The sequence below is a fragment of the Coenobita brevimanus genome, chromosome 54 (genome assembly GCF_032717465.1).
Source record: "Coenobita brevimanus isolate Jiangsu-jjx chromosome 54, ASM3271746v2, whole genome shotgun sequence".
NCBI lineage: Eukaryota > Metazoa > Arthropoda > Malacostraca > Decapoda > Coenobitidae > Coenobita > Coenobita brevimanus.
Window position 1 is genome coordinate 38,930,558 of NC_137007.1, and position 24,693 is coordinate 38,955,250.

The 24,693-nt window shown below is 40.9% G+C and overlaps 1 protein-coding gene across 1 annotated transcript in view; it reads left to right on the forward strand.

Annotated features, from left to right (window-relative positions):
• Positions 1 to 24,693, forward strand: part of LOC145401113 (uncharacterized) — an 84,092-nt gene that overhangs the window by 11,184 nt on the left and 48,215 nt on the right. Inside the window, exons 13-28 of the mRNA XM_080273483.1 lie at positions 301 to 444; positions 895 to 973; positions 1,653 to 1,794; positions 7,106 to 7,182; positions 10,722 to 10,952; positions 13,460 to 13,807; positions 14,313 to 14,515; positions 15,213 to 15,368; positions 16,499 to 16,632; positions 17,188 to 17,365; positions 18,348 to 18,531; positions 19,289 to 19,445; positions 20,108 to 20,189; positions 22,032 to 22,215; positions 22,810 to 23,146; positions 24,490 to 24,632. Of these exons, the coding sequence (XP_080129609.1) occupies positions 301 to 444; positions 895 to 973; positions 1,653 to 1,794; positions 7,106 to 7,182; positions 10,722 to 10,952; positions 13,460 to 13,807; positions 14,313 to 14,515; positions 15,213 to 15,368; positions 16,499 to 16,632; positions 17,188 to 17,365; positions 18,348 to 18,531; positions 19,289 to 19,445; positions 20,108 to 20,189; positions 22,032 to 22,215; positions 22,810 to 23,146; positions 24,490 to 24,632 (2,779 nt within the window). The remainder of the gene's footprint in view (positions 1 to 300; positions 445 to 894; positions 974 to 1,652; positions 1,795 to 7,105; positions 7,183 to 10,721; positions 10,953 to 13,459; positions 13,808 to 14,312; positions 14,516 to 15,212; positions 15,369 to 16,498; positions 16,633 to 17,187; positions 17,366 to 18,347; positions 18,532 to 19,288; positions 19,446 to 20,107; positions 20,190 to 22,031; positions 22,216 to 22,809; positions 23,147 to 24,489; positions 24,633 to 24,693) is intronic.

The following is a 24,693-nucleotide window of genomic DNA, read 5'->3' on the forward strand; positions in this document are numbered from 1 at the left end:
TCGACAAGAAGGTCTGAAATACTGCAGTGTATGTCTTCTTTCACTTATTGTTTATAGAATTTTATTATTATTCTCTGTACAGGAATAATGGGCCATCATCCTATATTTTATACTATTCAGAATTTCCTAGAAAAAGAAATATAACTCAGGTTCCATTTCATGTACAGGCCTGGATACTTGTTTTTTATAGTACCAACATTCCGTAGCATAAAATCTGCTTTAGGTCATTATAAAGGTCTAAAATCCTGGAACACAGAAGCCATAGTGCTAGCATGTCAACAGCACGTCTTCCGTCCTTAGGTATTTGGAGATGGCGTTCACGGAGGACAGCGGCATCAGGCGACAGGACGCTAGCAGTGTCTTTGCGGCGATATCTAGGAACGATATAGGAAGGGATCTAGCCTGGAACTTCCTCAGGGACCAATGGCTGATGATTTCCAATTAGTGAGTAGTCTTCAGTGTTCATTCATAAGTATTCTTGTTTCCCATCGAGTGCATTCTTAGTGTTTTATCTCCTGTATCCAATATTTCCTGATCACTTATGCTCCTCTGACTCACTCATAGCTGAATAAAATCATCTGGGTTAGGTCTGACCAATAGAGAGTTAAGGGTGACAATATTAACACTCAGACTCTTGTGACTCACTTTCAGTTGAATAAAATCGTCTGGTATTAGCTGGAATAGAATACTAGTGTTGTCTCCACCATGAGGGGTTTATATCCACCTGCTTCCAATATCCTACCGTCCCAGATTCGACCCCTCCTTTCATCTTCACTGTCCTTCTTCGTCTAATACCTTACAATGGCATCCATATGTGGTAATTCCTCGAAGCATTCCATTCCTCCTTTTATTCTTTTATTCCGTCTCTTAATTTCCACCTCCAAATATTCGCAGCTTCGGTTCATTCACGACCTTGGGAGACTTGGTGCGGATAGTGGCTGAAGACTTTAACACCAGAGAGGAGAAGCATCAGGTATGTCATGAGAGAGAGAGACAGAGAGAGAGAGAGAGAGAGAGAGAGAATGTTTGTGAATATATAAAAAAAAAAAGATGACTGTGTGTGTGTGTGTGTGTGTGTGTGTGTGTGTGTGTGTGTGTGTGTGTGTGTGTGTGTGTGTGTTTAAGTAGCAGTGTGATGTGATGTGATTATTTTTATTATTATTATTATTTTATTATTATTATTATTATTATTATTATTATTATTATTTTATTATTATTAATATTATTATTATTATTATTATCATCATCATCATTATCATTATTGTTATTATTATTATTATTATTATTATTATTATTATTACTATTATTATAAATTTCATTCATCTTTCCTCTAAAGATATTTAAAGACTACCACTCAAACATTAATATTTTTTTATACATCCCTCAGCTGGAGATATAAAGAAAAAAACACTAATATTATTCACACCATTCGTCCCTCAGTTATAATTGCCTAATAAAAACCACCGTTGGAGGTGGAGGTGGAGGGATGGAGTTGAGAGGTATATGAGGGATGGGGGAGTAAGCTGGGGGGAGGGCAGTCAAATGGTGGGTGACAGAGCGACTTGGAGGTGTTTAGTCTGCGGCCACCCTTTGCGGGATTGGGGCGTCGGGCTATAGATAGATAGTTATTATTCCTGTCATTGATCCCCCAGCTGGAGGTGTTCAAAGAGGACCACTTGGAGGAGCTGGGAACCGCTACCCGGGCCGTGGACCAAGCCATCGAGAGGACCAGCAACAACATAGCCTGGATGGACCAATACTACCAAGTCATCCTCCAGTGGCTTCACGACCATGGTTACGGGTTGAAGCGGAAGTGAGGCTAGGCTGGGTTAGGGTACGTTAGGTTAAGTTTGAGGGACTAGGGTTAGGATAGGTTAGGCTAGCGTCGGTGAGGTTAGGCTAGGTCGAGTGAGGTTAAGTGGGCTGAGTTGAAGAGGCTTCGGTTAGGAGAGGTTACGTTAGCTTAGGTGAGGTTAGGTGAGGATGGGTGAAATTAGACTACTTTTGGCTGAGTTGACCTGGGTTAGATTAAATTAGGGTAAGATGGGTTAAATCAGGGTTGATTAGATGGAGTTAGAGAAGGTCAGGTTAGGACCAGCAACAACATAGCTTTAATGGACTACCAGTACCAAGTCTTCTTCCTGTGGCTTCACGAGCATGATTACGGGTTTAAGGCGCGGTGGTTAGGTTACCTTGGGAGGGGTGAAGTTGGAGCACCTTGGGTTAGGATAGGTTAGGTTAGGCTGTGATAAGTTAGGGTAATATGAGTAAGGTTGGGTTGGTACTATATTCAGCATCGGCTGGGACAGAAGAACACCAAGTACAGAAAAGTGCCTGTTTTATTGGATGTTTCGCCAAGCACGCCTGCTTGAAGAAACGTCGAATTAAACGGGTCCCTTCTCTGTACTTGGTGTTTTTCTTACAAGTCTGGGTTGAGTTGGATTAAATTGTGTAAGGTTAGGGTGGGCTTAGTTGGGCTTGGGTAGATTAGATTAAACTGTCAGGTCAGGTTACAGCAGCGACAATCCCTGCATGGAAATCTACTACCACGTCATCTTTGAAGAGACTTCTGGTAGTAAAGCGGTTGATTCTAGATAGCTGTTTATTTATTCATCTAGAGTACAAAATGTGTTGCAATTAGGTGGATATTCACAAATAATGTACAATTTGCTTATGTGCAAATGAATACAGGAATATGAATAAAAGCGACAAAATAATCGTGATATTCTGCTTACCCATTGAGGAAGAGTCATTAGTGTGGTAAGTTATATAGTCATAAAAATAATGGAGAGTACTTTCTCGGGTTGAAGAAGTTAATATTGCGAACAAAAAATTGAGTGAACACCTTCCTTGTGGTGACGTCTTTCTGCACTTAATTCTTGCTAGTGTCAGACGATTATATTCAGGTTTGAAGCTGTGCCTCGGACCAGGGGCTGAGGTCCTTTCCAGTAATACTTTAGCTTGAGAACCATGACGCCTCCTTTGCTACCGTCATTCGATTTCATTCAACTTGGGAGAGACTTTCCGAGCTGGAGGGGTTTGATATAGCCTACATTAGCCCCTTCATTACGACCAGCGTTTCCAAAGTCGACCAAAACTGTCTAGAGCTCGTAAGAATACACACACACACACACACACACACACACATTTAAACTAAAGGTATGATTATTACAAGAAAAAGATTGATGAAGAACTGAAATGTAGTAAGAAATTAAATGCGGTCCACCTGCTACATTTACAGAGTAGTGGAAATGTTGAATCAGGGGCCGCCTCTCAACACCCACAGGAGAAACTGCATCGTGTGGGTGGAAAGCTGCAAAACCACTATTATTCTCAGAAGCATGACGGAACAAAGTAGCTGGAATGAAAGCGAGGAGCACCAACACGAACGCATTAACCAGCACGGCAATGATTGGATAAATGTGACTGGGAGAAATGCAGTGATTGTATTGAGACTGTTTAATGGAATCACACCCAACTCTACTGACGAAACTGACACAGCAGACAAGAACTTTCACTCACGCAAATACGTTATCATTTTATTATTAACGTGTTCAAAATTAATGGACGTATTAGTCAGTGAATCTCCAATAATAATAATAATAATCTAGATGTTTCAAGCAATTTCAGTGGTCGAAGTACAATTAGGAAATATTTTCTGACTAACGCTATCATGATTATATTTAGCTAAATGAAGTATCTCCGAGTGAACTGGAGCGGCTTAATTGCACGCTACGTCGGCCGAGGTCGTCAGGTTTCGCTGGCATTTATACAAGTTCACTTCAGTGGCATAGAATAGGTCACCTCCGTTATATATTCTTTTTTTTTTTTTTTTTTGGTCATTCCACGGGCAGCTACATTACCTTAATCGTGTTAACATAGTATACTTCGTAGCACCTTTTCCTTAAGCGATTTTTTTTGTGTGTGAAATGGAGGGAGAGTAAGAAATTGTTTTGGAAGGAGGTAAAGAAAGTAAGGCAGTGTGAAAGGGGAAATAGTAGGGGAGTGAAAGATAGGAATAATAGATTGTTGGTGGAGAAGAGAGAGAAATTGAGGAGATGGAAGGAGCACTTTGAGGATTTGTTGAATGTAGAGAGTGAGAGCAGTGTGAGTATAAGTGGTTGGGGAATGGCTGGGAGAAGAAGAGATGAGAGGAGGGAGGAAGAGATCAGTAGGTCGGAAGTAGTGGAAGCGATGAAGAAGATTAAGCTGGGAAAGGCCCCAGGAATTGATGGAGTGTGTGGTGAAATGCTTAGGTATGGGGGTGAGATTGTTGTGGAGTGGATATGGAAGTTGTGTAGATTGGCTTGGGAAGAGGGAAGGGTTCCAGAGGACTGGAAATCAGGTATAATTGTTCCTCTGTACAAAGGAAAAGGGGAGAGAGAAGTATGTGGTAACCATAGGGGTATTTGCCTTCTTAGTGTGACTGGTAAAATATATGGTAGAATACTCATTGATAGGGTTAGGCATATGACAGAGGAGCTAGTTGGAGAAGAACAAGGGGGATTTAGGAAGGGAAAAGGGTGTGTAGATCAGATATTTGTTCTAAGATATTTAGTGGAGAAGTATCTAGAGAAGGGAAGGAAAGTGTACGCTGCCTTCATGGACTTGGAGAAAGCTTATGACAGAATAGATAGGAAAGGTATGTGGAAGGTATTAAGAATATATGGAGTGGAGGGGAAATTGTTGAGTGCTGTGAAGAGTATGTACGAGGGAGCTAGGGCTACGTTGCGAGTGGATGGTGAGCTGAGTGAGTTCTTTGATCTCAATGTGGGACTGAAACAGGGGTGTGTAATGTCTCCATGGCTGTTTAATATATATATGGATGGGGTCGTAATGGAGGTACAAGGTAGGGCAGTGGATGTGGGGGTGGCCCTAATGAATGAGGGTGAGATTTGGAAGCTTCCGGTGTTGCTGTTTGCTGATGATACAGTATTGTTGAGTGAAGATGAATGGGAGTTGCAAGGTTTGGTGAATGAATTTGGGACAGTGTGTAGGAGGAGGAAGCTGAAAGTTAATGTAAACAAAAGTAAAGTTATGGTGTTTGAGAGGAATGAAGTCACAGAGTGTGCAGTGAGGTTGGATGGTGAGGATATGGAGAATGTGAGTGCATTCAAGTACTTGGGTAGTGTGATGAGTAAGGATGGAACTTTGGGGGATGAAGTACATGAAAGGGTACAGCAGGGAAGGAAGGTTGTTGGCACACTGAAAGCAGTGATGAGAAATAGGGAGGTGAGTATGGAAGTTAAGAAGTCACTGCATGATGGTATTGTGATCCCTACTCTGACGTATGGAATCGAGGCGTGGACTTTGCAAGAGGGGAACAAGTCAAGAGTGAGAGCAGTGGAAATGAGTTACTTGAGAGGAGCATGTGGAGTGACATGGAGGGACAGGTTGACGAATGAAGGAGTGAAGGAACGTTGTGGGGTAGATGTGGATGTGGTTGAAAAGATTAGGAGAAATACACTGAGGTGGTTTGGACATGTGGAGAGGATGGAGAATGAAAGACTGACTAAGAGGGTGTATGTAGGTGAGGTGGAGGGGGGGAGAGGGAGGGGTAGACCGAGGATGAGGTGGAGGGATGGAGTTGAGAGGTATATGAGGGAGGGGGGGGGTGAGTTGGGGGGAGGGGAGTCAAATGGTGGGTGATAGAGTGACTTGGAGGCGTTTTGTCTGCGGCCACCCTTTGCGGGATTAGGGCGTCGGGCTATAGATAGATAGATAGATAGATAGTGTGCATATTACACCAGAGCTTTCTCCTATGTGTTATTTATATCTCTGTCAATGACACGTCACAAGATGCTAAGATTTAATGTGCTGAGCTTATTACGTCATAAAACTCTTTATTGTATTTATATATGTTTGCATCAGTGACATACTAGTAGAAGCGAAGGTGTAGAATAATTCGCTGAGGAAGAAATGTCACGATCGTGAGCGACAAGTAAACCACCCATCAAAAATTTCTCTCTCTCTCTCTCTCTCTCTCTCTCTCTCTCTCTCTCTCTCTCTCTCTCTCTCTCTCTCTCTCTCTCTCTCTCTCTCTCTTTCCTGATCTCCACTTCATGTCATAATTCCTCCACAGATGCCGCGTCCCCTCCTCACCCTCCTATTAATCCTGCTACACCCCCTTTCTTAATCCATCCCTTCCCTTTCCTGTTCTTTCTCACGGGGTCAGTTCACAGGCACCCTGTGTACAAAGAAACTCACAACATTGTTCTTCCCTGTATGTACAATATGTACTGTACCAATAGGTTCATTGGTATACATTCTTTTGCACTGTGTAAATGTCTGCCAATATGCCATCACTATATCTATGTAGTTATGTCTGTACCACTAAATATCTTCATATGTATATTCGTATGTATGTATACCACTGTACAAAAATATCTGTTGCAATATATCCGTATATATTGCAATTATTATATTTGTATGTTATGTACCAATATGTCGATAAGACTGCACGAAAATGATTGTGAACAGTCCATGTTGTCATTTGTGTCCTATTGCCGTCTGTTCTGCATGAACATGTTTGCTACAGCTAACTACATAATTTGTAATCAGTTTGTACGTTAATTTATTCATACATGTACTGTATATGTCGTGTGCATATGTGTGCATGTGTGCATGCATGCACTTATCTGTGTGTGCATGTATTTGTGTGTGTATAAACTCAAACATATTTCAGCTATGTCCATATTAATGAACTGTGTATTGTACGTGTATAATTATTATGTATGATGGATGTATATACAGTACCCGTATATATAACTGTGTGTTCATGCATATGCACATATGTATGGAACTGTAAGTTAGTTGTGCTGTATGTGTATGTGTATGTGTATTCTTGAGTGTGAGTAATGTGTGCATGCATGTATGCATGTGGGTGTGCATTTTCATTTATATGTGTATATAATATGTCCGTATATTTCTAAATGCAGATCTCTGTAACCACTGCGAATGTGCGCCATATAGGTCCGCTGAATAATTATGAGCACTTATTCTGCTAAGATATAAGCAGTACTCTAATGTATCATATAAAAACGAGATGAGGTTTACCAACTATCTGAGCTGTATATACCGCATTCATGCTGTTGTTCTCCCACAGGATGGGGGACGCTGCTCAATAAAGTAGCTCGTCTGGGCAAAATTGGAATTGAAATTACACCCCCGTCAGTCCCCATGGTGATGCTCTCTGACTCGTAGTACAAGTAGTAGTAGTAGCAGCAGTAGTAGTAGTAGTAGTAGTAGTAGCAGCAGCAGCAGTAGTAGTAGTAGTAGTAGTAGTGGTAGTAGTAGTAGTAGCAGCAGTAGTAGTAATAGTAGTAGTATAGTAGGAGGAGGAGCAGGAGGAGGAGGAGCAGGAGGAGGAGGAGGAGGAGCAGGAGTAGGAGCAGTAACAGCAGCAGCAGCAGCAGTAATAGTAATAATAGAATTTGTAGCAGTACTGGTAGTAGTAGAAGTAGGAGCAGGAGTAGGAGTAGTAGTAGCAGCAGCAGCAGCAGCAGCAATAATAGTTATAATAGAATTTGCAGTAGTAGTAGTAGTAGTAGTAGTAGTAGTAGTCGTAATAGTAGTAGTAGTAGTAGCAGCTGCAACGCAAGGCTCATCAGAGAGCGAATTTAGTGGATAGCAGGGCCAAAGCAACTCTCCTTCCGCAGTCCATCCTCCTCCTTTCGGAAGATGGGAGTGGGCTGAAGGACATCCTTATACCCGGACAGCTCCAACCCCCGGTTATATCTGTGCCACCACACGAAGGTATCCCTCTTCAGCACATATCAGACTTTTATTTATAATTACTGCCTGATTAAGCAAAAAAAAAATTAGCAGATAACCTTGCACGGTCAAGCGTATCTGTCATGTAAGAACAGTTGTTACTTTGGACTTGACTTAAGAGCTTAATGAGAGGGCCTTTACTCTGTAATAGCTTTGTGGTTATTCGTCACTTTATTTAACCACATTACACCAATGACGAGGGTGGTAGGTGGGGCAACCATCATCGACTCACTTGATATACTACTGCCTACTTCCTCCTTGATCTTAATCATCCTTTGTTGTTGTCTGCCCTCCTCTCTTCCTATTTCTGACATTCTTCCTATCACTTTTATTACTCTTCATTCCACTTCAGGTGGCTCTACACTGGGGACAAGCCTAATGATTTCCTGTAACCCACGAAACCATTCCAGCTGTTGGTGGTAACCATATAATCAAGTAACGGGAAGGTGCGGACCCTACTGTTGTGCCCCTGTTAACTGGGTAGAGAGATAGTGCGTAGTAAATTCGGAGTTTCAATACATCAAACGTGCAACCAATATCATCAATATGCAATCATATTTTCTCCTCCACGACGCACACTCGACCTAACAATTTTTTCACCGTGATCTTGGCCAATATGTGGTTTCCCCAGCCTGTATCTCCCTTGATTAGATAACCGAGGTGATGGCATTACGTCGCTCGAGATGGGTGCCAAACTGAATCATCACCCACTCTGCTGTCAGCCCGAGAGTGTTGTTGATGCGATTTTGAGTTTTCGAGTTTTAAGAATCGTCATTAAAAAAAAAAATTGCCAAAATAACACTTGCATCTGTGTTGGCGGATTTGTAGGTAAGTGATTTATTGGCATGTTAACATCTTCAGCCCAAAGATGTCATTTGCATTATATTCTCGCTTTTGCCAGACGATTGTACTGAGATTAGGAAAGCACTCTGGTGGTGAATGGTTTAATGAAGAGTATTCCCAGGCACCACATGAGGCTTAGTTAATGACAACCATCTTGCGTGGGAAAATTATTAGGAAGCTACAGTAAAGCACGGTATAGGGATACGCTGGAGTGAACCACTTTACGGGTGAAGATCTCTAGTGATAACAGACTGACCGGGTCGCTCCTAGAGATGCTTCCAAATCTAAAAACCTCTCCTGAGTTGAATAGAATTGTCTGGAGATAGTGAGAAGAAAATTTATAAAGACGTAGTAGTAGTGAAGACGTTACAAGTCATCGTTACTTCTGCCGTCATCCAAAAAATATGAGTCTCGAGTTTGTCAGTGAAAAATGAATAAAAGTTTTAAATGCAACAGCCTGCCCCGAACGTCATTATCTGCAGGTAAGATATTTTACGGCTGACCTTTTAAAATTCATCATTCACCGTGCTGTCGCCCAAAGAAGAGGAGGGACGAGAGTACAAGGATGTTTATAAAAAGCGGCATAATAGTACTACAAACAGTAGCTGGACCATAGTTTACGAATTTCTTGGTATGTATAGTGTGTATTTTGACTTACATCATTTCCCTTTCATACTGCTGTCCCCTAAAGAAGATAAGAGACTCTGTTAAGCATGTAAGCAAAAAGTGACTCGACAGTTCTAAAAATAGTAACTGGTACGTAGTTTACGAATGTCTTCAAACTTCTTTATTTTTTTTTTTTTCCTGCTGTCATTCAGAGAAGAGGAGAACCACTGGTATACGGGAACTGAGGGTTTTAAGAAGTGGAATATAATAATATACAAAAATAAATAGCTGGAACCGAGTTAACGTGTCTGCAGGTGAGTGTAGTCTTTACTCCTGACATCTTTAAAGTCTTCCCTCACACTGCCGTCACCCAAACAGGGCAAAGGACGTGATGTTTGCTGCTATGTCACTGATTCCGGGATGTCGTTTTCTTTCACCCCGTAATTATTTTTTTAAATCTTTGGACATTTTGAACTGGAAGAGTTTGATACAGCCATGTAAACCCCCTTAGCACGAGAGAGCTCTCCTAAGTTGCATAAATTCAATCAGTAGCTGCAAGAATTAAAGAAAAGGATTATCTGTACCGGAGTTAATAGCCAGAAACAATACATGCATCAGTAGGTGCATATCTTCCTATGACTCTTGTAAGCCACTAGTCATTTTGCTATCGCTCACAGATACTAAGAAATACGAGTACAAATTTACAGTTTTTATTAACGAAGAAAGTCTACACAGAACACTTGAACCAGAGTTAGTATTCCTGTGGGTAGGACTGTTTTTTCTGAAGATTAAACTCCCACAGTCGCACACCGTCCCACAACTCTACTCGCATCGGTGTTAGAACCCCTGTTTGATGAGTGGTTAGAACAATCCAGTTGGTCTGATCCCCGAGAAGTAACTGGAGGCTTTTCAGTCACGTAACAACATCAAAGGTATAAACTAGTCATCTAAACTAGCTATTCTGAACTACGATAGCTTAGTCTGGATGCGCCACACCTCGAAGGGGATAATAGGGGACTGGCTATTATCATTTACTTTTGTTCACACTTTCATTTTCTCCAAACTTTTCGAACCCTTTACATTCCCGAGTATCACCCCCTCCCTTCTCATTCAGTCAAGTTTCACTCAGAATCATTACATTTAATTACCTTTCATATGCCACCTTACCTTACTTCTTCATTCTACGGTCATTATATCCATGCGCATTCTTTTATCCATGCATGACCTGTATTCGATGTTTCTTCTGCTATATTCCTTAGTTTATGAAAGACTGTCAGTATAAAATGTGTGTGTGTGTGTGTGTGTGTGTGTGTGTGTGTGTGTGTGTGAGTTGGAAAACTGTATTCCCACACCTATCTCCCACCATATTTAGTCACCTTTCACGATATACACAAAATACAAGGGTAGTACTATACTCTCCCTTTCCATTCCATACACGGCTAGGTAATAATTCGTTTCTAGATTTTAGGAGCAAAGTCACTAGTCTTTCCATTATCCAGGCACCAGGAACTCAGCCCAAGATGGCGGGTGATACAATGGAGGTGCTGAGCGTGGAGTCTTCTTCATCTGCGACCTCTAGCAAGAAGGGACTGCTTGTGAATCGGAAGGTATCGGTGGTGTTGGCGGCCTTGCTAGTGACAGCCGCCGTGGCCTCCGCTGTTCTGGCCATCACTCTCACGCCTCAGCAACACCAGGGCCACACCACCAACACCGCACCCGCACACACGCACGTCAGTATCGCAGCACCTGGTCTTTCTCTATAAGTCAGTACTTGTTTACTGCCTCCTACTTCTAAATAAGTTCCTTCTTACTCTCTCTTTTTGATTCAGGAGCCGAATTTTGAGAGCTCATGTAGTTCTGGTTATTACTCTCACACCGCAGCTCCACCAGGGTACACCACACACACACACACACACACACACACACACACACACACACACACACACACTCACTATGACTATCCCAGAGTTAGTAAATGAAGTGGGAATTAGTGGCTCTAGATAGGCCGTAACAAGGTTCTCTTAATTTTTTACCCATCCTGGAGGTCTAATGGGCTTAGGCACTGCAACAGGATGTGGATCATAAGGGTTTACGTTACAGGGATGGTTGGAGTTTATTGCTCACATAATGCCACTCAAAAGTTGGGGAGTGGTCACTCTCGCCTTAAAAATATGAATTTGTGGTAGGTGGCGGCTACCATCATCCACTAACTTGATGTAAGGCTGCCTACTTATTCCTTCACTTTTATCATTCTTTCTCTGAGGCTGTCCTCCTCTCTTTCTGTTTCTCCCATCTTTCCTGTCACTTTTTATCGCTCTTCTTTCCTCTTCAGGTGACTTTACATTGAGTGACAGGCCTAATTGTTTCCTGTAAGCCAGGAAACCATTAACATTGCTAGGTGGTAACTATATACCCAACCCATACGTGTTCCCCACGTGCCAACAGGGGTCGGCGGGGGGTTAGTGCCCCTCTCGTAAAACCACTAACTCTAAGACATATGGCCACCCCTTACGGGACTGTGGCGTCTAGCTATAGAAAGATAGATGGTATCATAGCCCTGGGCCCCTGTGTTTCTGCTGGGACAATATGTGAGTGGATATTCAGTAGTATATTCAGGGGTACATTCAGTAGTATCTTCAGGGTTATATTCAGGAGTATACTTAGGAAGGTATTCAGAAGTATATTAAGGAAAACATTCAGGAATATATTCAGGAGAATATTTGCGGGTATATTCAGGAGGATATTCAGTGCAGAAAATCTTTAAAAGGCCGACTAGTAAATCAGTCACAAAATTAGTATAACATTAGAGTGCTGCGAGAAGTTACGGACAAAAATACTGACACACTTGAAGACGATATAAGACGAAGCAGTGAGCAATGCCTTTCGAAACCCATTGAGGTGATCGTTGGTACTCAACAAACTTTTCAGAACATCATGTAAGAGTTTCACAATTAAGCGACTAAAAACATGTATCACTATTCGTAAGTATATTGTGCATCCCTCAAAGAAAGCATTAGGTCCTCTATCAAGCCCAATATTCTGAAACGTGGACGAAGATTTTTGATACATGGTTGTGGGTGAGTCATAGGAGCCAGAGAGAGAGAGTTAAGCATATAGTAGTGGAAAGTGTGTTGGAATGGTGATTATTTGTGCATACAGCTTTGGGGTAATTATACAAGCGTGGAATAGCCAATTAAGGGGTAGAAGAGGGGGTGTTCAGGTGGGGCTCCTGTTGAATCAGTAATGTAGTGGATAAGGAATGGACTGACAGATAATCATAGTTCTCAAGACAGGATTGATAGTATAGTTGATTAAAGCATTCCAATAGCATATAGCAGATTAGAGATTAGATTTGAGAGTGGTACAGGTTTATCGCTCACATGATATCACTTAGGAGGGAGTTACTGTACATTCTCACCTCAAATGACTAGACTTAACTGATCCTGGTGGGGCATTAAAGGGCTGCACGATAGACAGATGGATAGATAATATGGCTTATCTCACAAGACAAGAATTATAAGGATTACTTTGCACTCCATACAATCAGCGATATTTACCTGAAGCCTAGGTTTTCCCAGTGATTTGTAACGTGCTTCATTTGACATTGATGATCATTTCTATTACAGTTTACTTGTAACAGAGTAACTTAACCTCGTCTGACCTAAACTAATCTGGATGGGTCAACCTTTCAGTCGTAACTTCATGCTCTTCCAAAAGGTCGGCAGCCTTTCGGTTCTAACCTAGTGCTAAAACAAAGGGCCATCAGTGTGGCGAAAATAATGGCACAATGGCGGCCTCGGTGTAGGACGCCATTGCCATTGTAAAGAAACTCGAAGAAAATTAAAGCCCAGTTGCAAAAGGAATACAAGGGAAAAATGATAATATTATTAGACAAACACACTACACAACACGGCAGTGAAATATCTTTTGTGTGCAGTCTGTAAACTGTCCTGTATGATACCTGATGATGATGTTCAGTTAGCAAGACATGATTAACTGAACTCGATACTCTTGGTGGAAAATAAATGATTCGATGATAAGCAGATGGAGGGATAATAATGTTTATTTCAGAAGACTCAGAATTAATGGTACTCGATATTCGTGATGGGGCATTAATTATTTCATGGATATATGAATGGATAATAATGTTTAGTTCACGAGATGCAATGTTTATGATATTAATAATATTTATATCACAAGACACAAAACTAATGTTTCTGGATCTTAACAATTATAGCCTGAGCAAGAAGTACACGAGGTTCCACTCTTGGTTGCTTCTCCCTCAAAACACGAACCGGAAGTGAAGTCAGCACCCCAGACTGAGGGTGCGGACATCAGGCTACCAACGCCAGGGCTCCATGATGAGGTGGTGTCAGCCGAGAAGTCAGCACCCAAGGATGAGGTTGTGGACATCAGGCTGCCGACGTCGCTGCGGCCCATCCACTATGAGTTACGGCTGCAGCCGTTCATTCACGGCAACTTCAGTATTGTGGGCTCAGTCAGGGTGGAGATGGAGGTGAAGGAGGCCACGACCAACATCACGCTGCACATCCTTGACATCATCACCAAGAACGAAACTATCACGGTAATTCATCTGTTTCATATTTTACTTCATCTCCTTTACCTTGGCTGAGATTTTCGTCCATTTGCATCTTCTGTTCCTTAGCTTGATGACAGAATAGAACAACGTTATGGTTATGCAACTTTTCCAGACTTTTTCCTTGTGACTAGTACACGTTTTTGTGTTGATCTTTTGTTACAGTTTAGCATTCAAGACAGATACCACTTTAAGACCAAGTTAAATTGAAGGAAATGCAATAGTCAATTGCTCTGTTAATCCCAGTCGTATAAGTTCTCCAGTGACTTCTTTTTGTTTATTCTTGTTTCCTCTATCAGCTTAGGAAAGACCTTTCGTAAAGAGGGGGTCTATGAGAGCTATATGTAACTCCCACAGTCTGGAGAATCTGTTCTAAGGTGAGTAAACTGTCAGGAAACGGCAAGGATAAGATACGAAATACACAGCAAAACACTGAAGAAATAAATATCTTTTTTGATGATGTTAACTGATAAGTCCCCTACCCCTCCTGCAGGTGACCCCCACTGACGGAGGCGAAGCTGTTAACATCAACCAGCATCTCTACGACCATGAGCGTCAGTTCTACATCGCCCAGCTGGATGAACCGCTTGAACAAACCAAGACATACCACCTCTACATGGAGTTCGAGGGCTATCTTAATGACAAACTGGCTGGCTTCTATAGATCAACCTATACCGATGCCGAGGGAAATGAACAGTAACTTGCTTTTATCTTGAACATTATTTTCATAAGTGTTGATAGAGTGATAAATAGATGGATAGAGATATTTACATGTGTACATCCATACATCCATGCCCACATAGACAGACATATATAGATAAGTATTGAAAATAATAGACATAGCTAGATAGACAGATAAATAAATAGATAGACAGATAGATAGATAGATAGGTGTAGATAGATAGATGAATAGATAGATAGACAGATAAACAGATATATAGATACAGACATACCTATATACATATGCAGATACATACTATCTATCTATCTATTGCCAGACGCCTCAATCCCGTTTGGGGTGGCCACAAACAAATCGCCTCCAAGTCGCCCTGTCCCCCGCCATTTCACTGCCCTGCTCCCAACTCACACCCCCCTCTCTCATATACATACACAGAAATTAATAAGTAGTCAGACAGGTACACAGAGATAAACAGAGATAACAAGAGGCAAAGAGGGAAAGAGCTACAGATAGATGGACAGCACATAGTCTATAAGATAACACTGAATGGCTGATGTATTACAATTTTCATTTTGATTTCTCACATTTTATCATCATATGTCTACTTTATCAGTCTCTCTCTCTCTCTCTCTCTCTCTCTCTCTCTCTCTCTCTCTCTCTCTCTCTCTCTCTCTCTCTCGTCTTCGTCTTCATCCTTTGTCCTTCTTCCCGTAGGCTCCTCGCAGTCACCCAGTTCGAGCCGACGGACGCACGGAGAGCCTTCCCGTGTTTCGACGAGCCCGCCATGAAAGCCACCTTCGACGTCAGCATCGCAAGGGAGGAAACCATGACCGCCATCGCAAACATGCCTCTCAATAAATCCGTTCCCGTGTGAGTGCTCTGGAGAGTCTTTCCCTAGAGCCCGTTCCCTGAGGTCCTGCGGTTCTCCTACGTGTCAAATTTCTTCACGTGTCACCACTTAAGCACTCACACCCACCGTCCATACTGAATACATGCTAGGGCTGCCTAATTCAGAAAGGAGTCATAGTATTAGAGTGGGTTTTATTGTAGTACGTTCATGGGTCTTTTGGAAAATCAATAAAAATCTATGTTAGTGAAATTCAAATAAAAAATTACCCCCTGCCTTAGACGGAGATCAAATTGGCGTCTTCCGAACAGTAGGTAACTTTAACCACTTGACCATCACCTTCCCTGGGTCCTCATGCACAAAATATTCTGTCTTGTTAGTGTGATTTGTTTTTCACGAAGAATAAGAAAAGTAATTGTCTATCTATTTTCTCTCTATCTGTCTATCTATCCTTCCATTCATTCATCCATCCATCTGTCTCTCTATCCATCGGTTTATCTGTCCGTGTTTATCTGATTATGCAGGATTAATAACAATTATAATAATAATTAGAAAGCTCACAGACAGCGCATACCTCTGCCAATGCCGCTGCCATTAAAAAGGATCCGGATCCCGATCCGTGGTGATATTGTTCGGAATACTTAGGATCCGGATTCACCCAAAAATTTAATCAATTGTTCCTTGACCAACAGCCCACGCTTCCACAAAATTTTTTTGAAATTCATTGAGAACTGGAGATATTGTGCGGGATACTTAGGATCCAGATCCAAGTCCGGATCCGCCCAAAAATTTAATAAATTCTTTCTTATGGCCCAATCTTCCGCAAAATTTCATTACAATTCGTTTGAGAACTTTTGCAGATATCGTGTGGACAAAGAGACAAACATAGGTAAATATATAACCTCCTCCAACTTCGCTGGCGGATGTAATAATAATAATAATAATAATAATTCACTCTCATCTTAAATGTCGGGACCAACTGCCTAGCCCCGGGCTCCTACGCTCCTCATGGGGCAATGTAGGATTGGATGATGGATGGATGGGTGGATAGTAATAATAATAATAATAATAATAATAATAATAACAACGATGATAAAAACAACAAATAACATTAATGATAATGATAAAACTAATGCTATCTCTCCTACTACAGAGATGATCAAGAGGGTTGGGTCTGGGACACGTTCGAGACGACCTTACCTATGTCCACATACCTGATCGCCTTCTCTGTGTCCGACTTTGACCACAACGATGATCCTGATTATAATGACCACGTCGTGTTTAGGGGTAGGGGAAAAGGCGAGGGCTAGTGTGTGTGTGTGTGTGTGTGTGTGTGTGTGTGTGTGTGTGTGTGTGTGTGTGTGTGTGTGTGTGTGTGTGTGTGTGTGTGTGTGTGTGTGTGTGTGTGTGTGTGTGTGTGTGTGTTTTGGGCTCATCCATCAGTTACAGCTGTTCCATATCCTTCAAAGTTATGAGAGTCCTTACACCATCATGGCTCACCCAGTTATAGTAGTAGAACCACAAGTCTTAGTAGTAGTAGAACCGTAAGCCTTAATCGTAGTAGTAGTAATAGTAGTAGTTGTAGCAGTAGAATCGTCGTCTTCGTATTAGTAGAACCAGAAGTCTTAGTAGTAGTAGTAGTAGTAGAACCGTAATTATTATTAGCAGTAGTAGTAATAGTAATAGTAAAAGAACTGCTGTCTTAGAAGTAGTAGAACCGTAAGTCTTAGTAGTGGTTGAATCGAAAGTCTTACTAGTAATAAAACCGTAAGTCTTAGTAGCAGTAGAATGGTGATCTTAGTTGCTGTAGAACAGTAAGTCTTTTTTGCCAATATTTCATAGTGTGGGCGCGCAGGGACGCAATAGACCAGACTGCGTACGCCATCTATGGTGGGCCTCGCATCTTGACTTACTACGAGAGTTACTTCAACATCCCCTTCCCTCTGCCCAAGCAAGACATGATCGCCGTTCCCGACTTCTCCGCAGGGGCCATGGAGAACTGGGGGCTCATTGTGTACAGGTGCGTTTATCATCATCATCATTATCATAATCATCATCATTGTCTTCACCATCATCGTCATTATCATCATCACCATCATCGTCAGGGGGCAATGAAAAACTGGGTCTGTACTGTGTACAGGTAGAGCCATCATCATAATCATCATCATATAGTGTCTACTATTACATGACATGTCGGTCATTTTTCTCCTAGACGCATCATACTGAAGTGAGTCATCTCTGGGTAGAAAAATATATTAAACTTCTCGCATGTCTTTAATTGTTCTCCCTATCTTGAGGACATTTTATTCAGCTACTTAGGAGAGACATTAAATACCAGAGGTCAGATATAACCCTCGGTGACCTCTTCGCTGCAAGAGGTCAACCCTAAGCCGAAGAAAATCGGTTGAGACAGCAAGAAAAATAATCTAAAAGAAACCCTCATAGTCTAAGAAAAAAGAATGGTAGCCACCAGAGGGCAGCCAGAAATGAAAGCTGCTGAGTATTAGACGAATTTACTCTACGTCTCTCAGTGAAGTCCTTGCGGAGAGTCACTGCTATTATTGAAGGGTAGGCTTTCGGCACCTAGGAAGAAGCTGGGTTTTTTTGTTTTTGGTTTTGGTTTATTTTTGTTGTTTTGCCAATAGATGGCAGGAATGACTGATGAGAAACGTGAGAGAGGCTTCGTATGTTTTTATTCCTATAGATAACTCTCTTCAGTATGATGTGTCTGGAAGTATAGAGAGATGAGTTTAATACATTTTTCTTCCCTTAAATGGCTCTCTTTTGTATATGTCCAAGTGAAGTGATATAAGTTTAGCATGTTTTCTGCCCATAGAAGACTTTTATATGAGGCGTCTGAAAGGAAAGTACGAAAGGTTTAGCATATTTCTCTGCCCATATTTTGTAAAGTGCATCAAAAATGAGAGTGACAAATATGCCGTAAGTGTTGAGAGGAGACAATGGATTGTGTGCCGGACTTTCGTCCCTAACTGTTCTCGCAGAGAGACGGCCTTACTGTATCAGGAAGGAATGTCCTCGGCACGGAACAAGGAGAGGGTGGCTGTGGTGATGGCCCACGAGTTGGCCCACCAGTGGTTCGGCGATCTAGTCACGATGAAGTGGTGGAACGATATCTGGCTCAACGAGGGATTCGCTTCCTACGTCGAACTCATTGGGACAAACTTCGTAAGCAACTGATTCAGAGTATCATCCTGTATTTTCTTCAATAACATTTTTTTTTTTTAATACGCTTCCTTTAACACATTACAGTACTAGTTTTTAATTAATCAAAAGGACTATTACTCTGATTTCTATAGCATACATTTTTCAGCATAACCAATTTGCTGTGTTCAACAGGTTTACCCATCATTTCGTATTGTGAATTAAGGCTAGATATCCCACCATCAGCATCATTTCATTTACAGCTCCTCTATTATTATGCATTAACACTATGAAAAGCATACACTTTTTATCATAACCAATCTACTATACTCGGCCGTTGCTTTTTCAATTTTTTTTTTGCTTTTGTAAATGAATAATAGGTATCCTGCCAATAGTTTCTCTTCCTTTACAGTTTTTTCTGTAATGCTTATTCTGTCCCCTTGAAGCAGATGACGTCTGTTACATATTAGTCTTGCAATATTCAGATGGGTTTATTCATCTCAGGACAGACTTCTTGAACTGGAGGGGTTAGACATACCCTTCACTAACCCTTCACTAATGGAGGTCCTTAAGTTGAATATGATCGTCAGACAGTAGCAAGAAAAAATGCAACAGATATCCCATGGCTGAAAGTTTCAAATTTTCATATACATCCTGAGTACAAAATGAAAAATATGTTTGTTTCTGAGCCACTGCAGTACATCAACAAACTCAAGGGGATAATTGATCCCCGTGCAGTTGATAGGCATTACCCTCAGCTTTCTCCCTCTTCTTCTTTCAGCTGGAACCAACGTTGCAAATGGAAAACAAGTTTGTGTCGGAGGATATGCAGGACGTACTGGAATTAGACAGCCTTGAGTCCTCCCACCCTATTAGTATTCCGGTACAAAATCCAGATGAGATTAACCAGATCTTTGACGACATCTCCTACACTAAAGGTTAGGCTAGCGTAAGTCAGACTTGGACCAGATGGAGCAGTAAAGGATTTGATGATCAATGAATGGATACTTATTTGTATTACCATTATAGTTTCGGGTTAAGCCAGGTTAGGATGGATTAAAATAGTTTTCATCTGATCTGGACCAAAGTTAGTGGAAGGGCTTTGGGCGAGGGAAAGATAAAGGAATTCGAGATACAACCAGTCAAGGGCCAAGGTCACAAGGAAAGTTCAAAGACCATGGCCACTGGGCAAATTTAAGTCCTATAGTTTCGATCTGCTTTGAACTAAACTTCATGAAAGGGTATGGGTTAGGCAAGACTAAAGTGATTTCATTTTGAAAACAATCAGTTGAAGTTTAAGGTCACAGGACATGTCAAATACCCGGACTTTAAACCAGCTAGTGGGCGCAGGTGTTACACTTTGCAAGTACTCTTTCTTGTTTGCCTTTTCTTAGCTAACCAGCACTTAATTAACGTTCTTCTTATATATTTATCTTGTTTGGGAGTTCTTTCTTTTTTACCACACTGTTAACCTTCTTATTTTTCTTTACCTTTTTTATTTGCCTTCTCGTTCTATCATCTTTTACTCTTTATTTAGCTTTTTTATTGACACCTTTACTTAGCTTCTCCTTGCTAATATCCTTTACATTTCTTTCTTCAGGGGCGTCAATTCTGCGTATGATGAACCACTTCCTGACGGAGGGCACATTTACAAAGGGCCTCACCAACTACCTCAACACCTTGTAAGTACCTAAGTTATCTGTATCTCGAGGGGTAAGTACCTGTAAGTATTTTCAAGTATTTCTGTAAGTACTCCAGTATTTGTGTCTGTATGTTTGTATTTGTATCTCAGTATTTTTGTTTCGGAATTTGTATTTCAGTATCTGTATCCCTGGTATTTGTATCTCAGTATTTTTATCTCTGGTATTTGTAAGTATCTCAGTGTTTTTATCCCTGGTATTTTTAAGAATCTTAGTATTTTTTTCTCTGGTATTTGTAAGTACAGAGTCTCAGTGTTTTTATCCCTGGTATTTGCAACAATCTTAGTATTTTTATCCCTGGTATTTGTATCTCAGTATTTTTATCTCTGGTATTTGTAACAATCTTAGCGTTTTTATCCCTGGTATTTGTAAGTATCTCAGAGTTTTTATCCCTGGTATTTGTAACAATTTTAGTACAGTATTTGTATCTGGTATTTGCATCTTAGTACCTTTATCCCTGGTATTTGTAAGTATCTTAGTATTTGTATCGGTATTCGTAAATATTTCAGTATCTTTAACTCCGTCTTTGTTTTTTGTTTTGTTTTTTACATTTCTTAGGATATATAATTTCTCAATATTTATATCTCAGTATTTGTAAGTAATTTGGCATCTTTAAGTAACTCACATCATTTTACCTAAGTCTTTCTGCATCCGGAAGTGAAATAGGGATCTGTATTTGTAAATTGACGGTTGTGTTGCAAGCTGGGGTAGCTGATTTTATTTTATATATATATATATATATATATATATATATATATATATATATATATATATATATATATATATATATATATATATATATATATATATATATATTTTTTTTTTTTGGAGGGGGGGTTCATGTCATTACGGGCCATTCTTAGCCATCCATCCATTATTCAAGTTTTTTTTTTTTTTTTTTTTTTTTTCATGGGCGTAGGAACTTGGAGCCCGTTCACTCAGTCCCGATACGTCAGGCAAGAGTGACCATCCTCGCTCATCCTTTAGTAGTATTATGTGAGTTATAAACCCATTCAACAACCAACCCTCAGACGTAAACCTTTATGAGCACGTTAACCCACTAGATCACCAGGCGTTATTTAGTTACATGGTTACCACCCTGCGTAGTAACTGGTTTTTTGAATTTCAAAAACCATTTGCCATGACATTTAGTATAGTGTCGCCTTTAGGTTGCACTACATCGAGTGAGTGGACTCTGAGCATCCCTGTTGTTGTTGTTGATATTATTTTTATTATTATTATTACTACTGTTATTATTATTATTATCATTATCATCATTATTATTATTATTATTATTATTATTATTATTATTATTATTATTGTTGTTGTTATTATTATCATTATCATCATTATTATTATTATTATTATTATTATTATTATTATTATTGTTGTTGTTGTTGTTGTTGTTGTTGTGATGTGGTAGGTCAGGGCACCTGCCATCCTCTTAGACGATGTAGTGCTGTTTTCGGATGACTCTACACTGAGTGACAAGCTATATGGCTTCCTGTAAATTAGGAAACATATTTTACTTTGGGAGGTAACTACAGTACATAACCAAAGGACGCCTAGTGGTTCAGTGGGTTAGGGTGCTCCAACCGGATTGGGCCTGTAAGAGCTTATTTTCTAGGGGAGGACTGGAATTTATTGTTCCCATAATGTCACTCAGGGGTTAGTGAGGCTGGTCACCTTTCCCTTAAATGTCGTAGCTGAGTAACCTAGCCTCGGCCCCCTACGCACCAGATGGAGCAGTAAAGGATTTGATGATCAATGAATGGATACTTATTTGTATTAGTATTAGTATTAGCATTTGTATTACTATTATAGAATGTTTGGGAACGCGGAGCAAGACGACCTCTGGCAATTCCTGACCGACGCAGCTCACGAGGACGGGGTGCTGACCGAGGACGTGACGGTGAAAATGATTATGGACACGTGGACGCTGCAGATGGGCTACCCCGTCATCACCGTCAACAGGTCACAAGACGGAACCACGGCCACCGTCACGCAGGTATGGCCAGATGTGGTTAGGTTAGAATGGATGAAGTAACATTAGAGTAGGCTTGGGGAAGCTGGGGTCGGGTAGGGTACGTTGGGTTGGGTTGGGTTAGGTTGGGTTGGGTTAGCTAAGCTTATGTTAGTTTGAGTTAAGTTGCATTATGTTAGCTTCGATCATGATTGGGTTAGGTACGTTAGGTTAGGTTAGATTGTTAGATTAGGTTAAACTGAATTGGACTGGGCTGGGTTAAGTTAGATTAGGATAGGTCACGTTAAGTTTGATCGGGTTTAGTTAAGTCAGTTTGTAGAACGGCGCCGTGGACTTATATTACACAGGCATCCGGATCCATCAACTTCACTTACGATCAATCACCCTCAGGTAACTCCATTTTGTCTGTGCAGAAGAAAGCGAGGAACTTTCCATTACTAAATCATGCAGGGAAGTGGCAGTGATCTGTACAGGAATCTTATTGTCGTCAGAAGATGTAATAAATGAATAAATAAATAAATAAAAAGAAGTAGAATGATGAAATGTGTTGTACAGTATATCCGGCAGGAACAACGACACACAGAATCCTATTAATGATATAGTTTATACTCTCTGCAGGAACGCTTTTTGTCAGTGAAGAACGAGACGAGCCCAGAGAGCGATGAGTACCGGTGGTGGGTGCCTCTGACCTACACCAGCCAAGACGACCCAGACTTCAACGCCACCCAGCCTACCATGTGGATGAAGGACACTGAGGTGGAGGTGACGGTGTCTTCGCTGCCCGCCAGTGACAAGTGGGTGATCTTCAACCTGCAGGAGACGGGCTACTACCGCGTCAACTACGACATCAACAACTGGAACCTCCTGGTGCAGCAACTGACCCAGGATCACATCGTCATCCACGTTGTCAACCGCGCTCAGATCATTGACGATGCCCTCGACCTGGCTCGAGCAGGTGGGTAATGTAATAAATGAATGTGTGTGTGTGTGTGTGTATGAGAGAGAGAGAGAGAGAGAGAGAGAGAGAGAGAGAAGTCGCTCACTCTATCCCTCTCTCTCTCTCATATATATATATATATATATATATATATATATATATATATACTTCTTAATTAAACATATATATATATATATATTTAGGAGGAGAGATGAAAATAATCTCAGTGATTCTTGGTTTTAATCTGGGGTCTCTGTTCACTCTCATCTTTTCATGTGATGCTGTTTTGTTTTTAGATGTAAGCATTGTCGAACATGAAATTCTAGTGAGTCAAGGGGATATTGGCCTTGTGTCATCATTTGCATCATCATTAGCATCATCGTCGTCATCATCGCACCATCTTATCTTCCCTCTTAGTTTCCTAGTATTCTAAGGGGTGGGGATGATTCTGACAAAATTGTGTCGATGGGTGGGCGGATGAGTGGGAGAGGAGGTAGATGACTGGGAGAATGAGTGAATGAGTGGGAGAATGGACGGGTGGGTAGGTAAGGCGAGTGAGTGAATTTTGTGGGTAGGTGCGTGGATGCGTTGCTTCCCGGACGACAAGGTAGGATACGGGCTGGTTTTGCTAATACATAAGATTAGAAGGTGAATTTCTCATATAGACTAATTTTCATTCAAGTTGAAGGAAATTTCTTTCAACATCTCTTTTCCATTTTTTTTTCCAGCGGCTTAGAGGAAACTTATGAAATTGCAGAGAATACATTTAGCCTTTGTTAATACTTTTATTAATTTTCTTCTTAATTAAACATAGTCGTCTGAGGGTAGAAAAAAAAAAGTTATCCTATTTCTGCAAAAGTTATCATGTTCTGCTACTGCACGTTTCTGATCCTTCTCTTGTATCTTTGCCATCCTTTGTAGCCTGTGACTTAGAAGTGGGGTTAACCTCTTCCCTTGTTAAACCCTTTTTATTTTATTCTTCCTGTATGCAAACGATTCTGGTCAACTTTACGAAGGATTTGCAGTAGTGAAGGGGTAAATTTAAGCTTTAGGGAGGCCCTCCAGTTCGAACTGTTTCACCTAATATGATAAAAATCGTCTGGAGAAAGAGTGAGTAAAATCGTCAGGAGCAGGAATAAATAAAATCCTCTGGACCAAAATACGTAAAATTGTCAGGAGCAAGGATAAGTTAAATCGTCAGGAGTAAGAACAAGTACAATCGTCAGGAGCAAGAACAAAATCGTCAGGAGCAGGAATAAGTAAAATCATCAGGATCAAGAATGGGTAAAATCATGTGGGGCCAGAGGAAAGTTAGATGGTATTGGATTAAAGAGATGACTGTGTTATACATTGCTCATTAGGTGACTTGGACTACCCGACGGCTCTGAGCGTGAACACGTACTTAAGTGATGAGGCTGAGTACATGCCCTGGGCCTCTGCCATGGACAACCTCGAATATATGGAAGGCATGTTCTCGCGAAAGGGAGGATACGGCTCGCTTAGGGTGAGTGGTTTACTATTATTATTATTATTATTATTATTATTGTTATTATTATTATTATTAT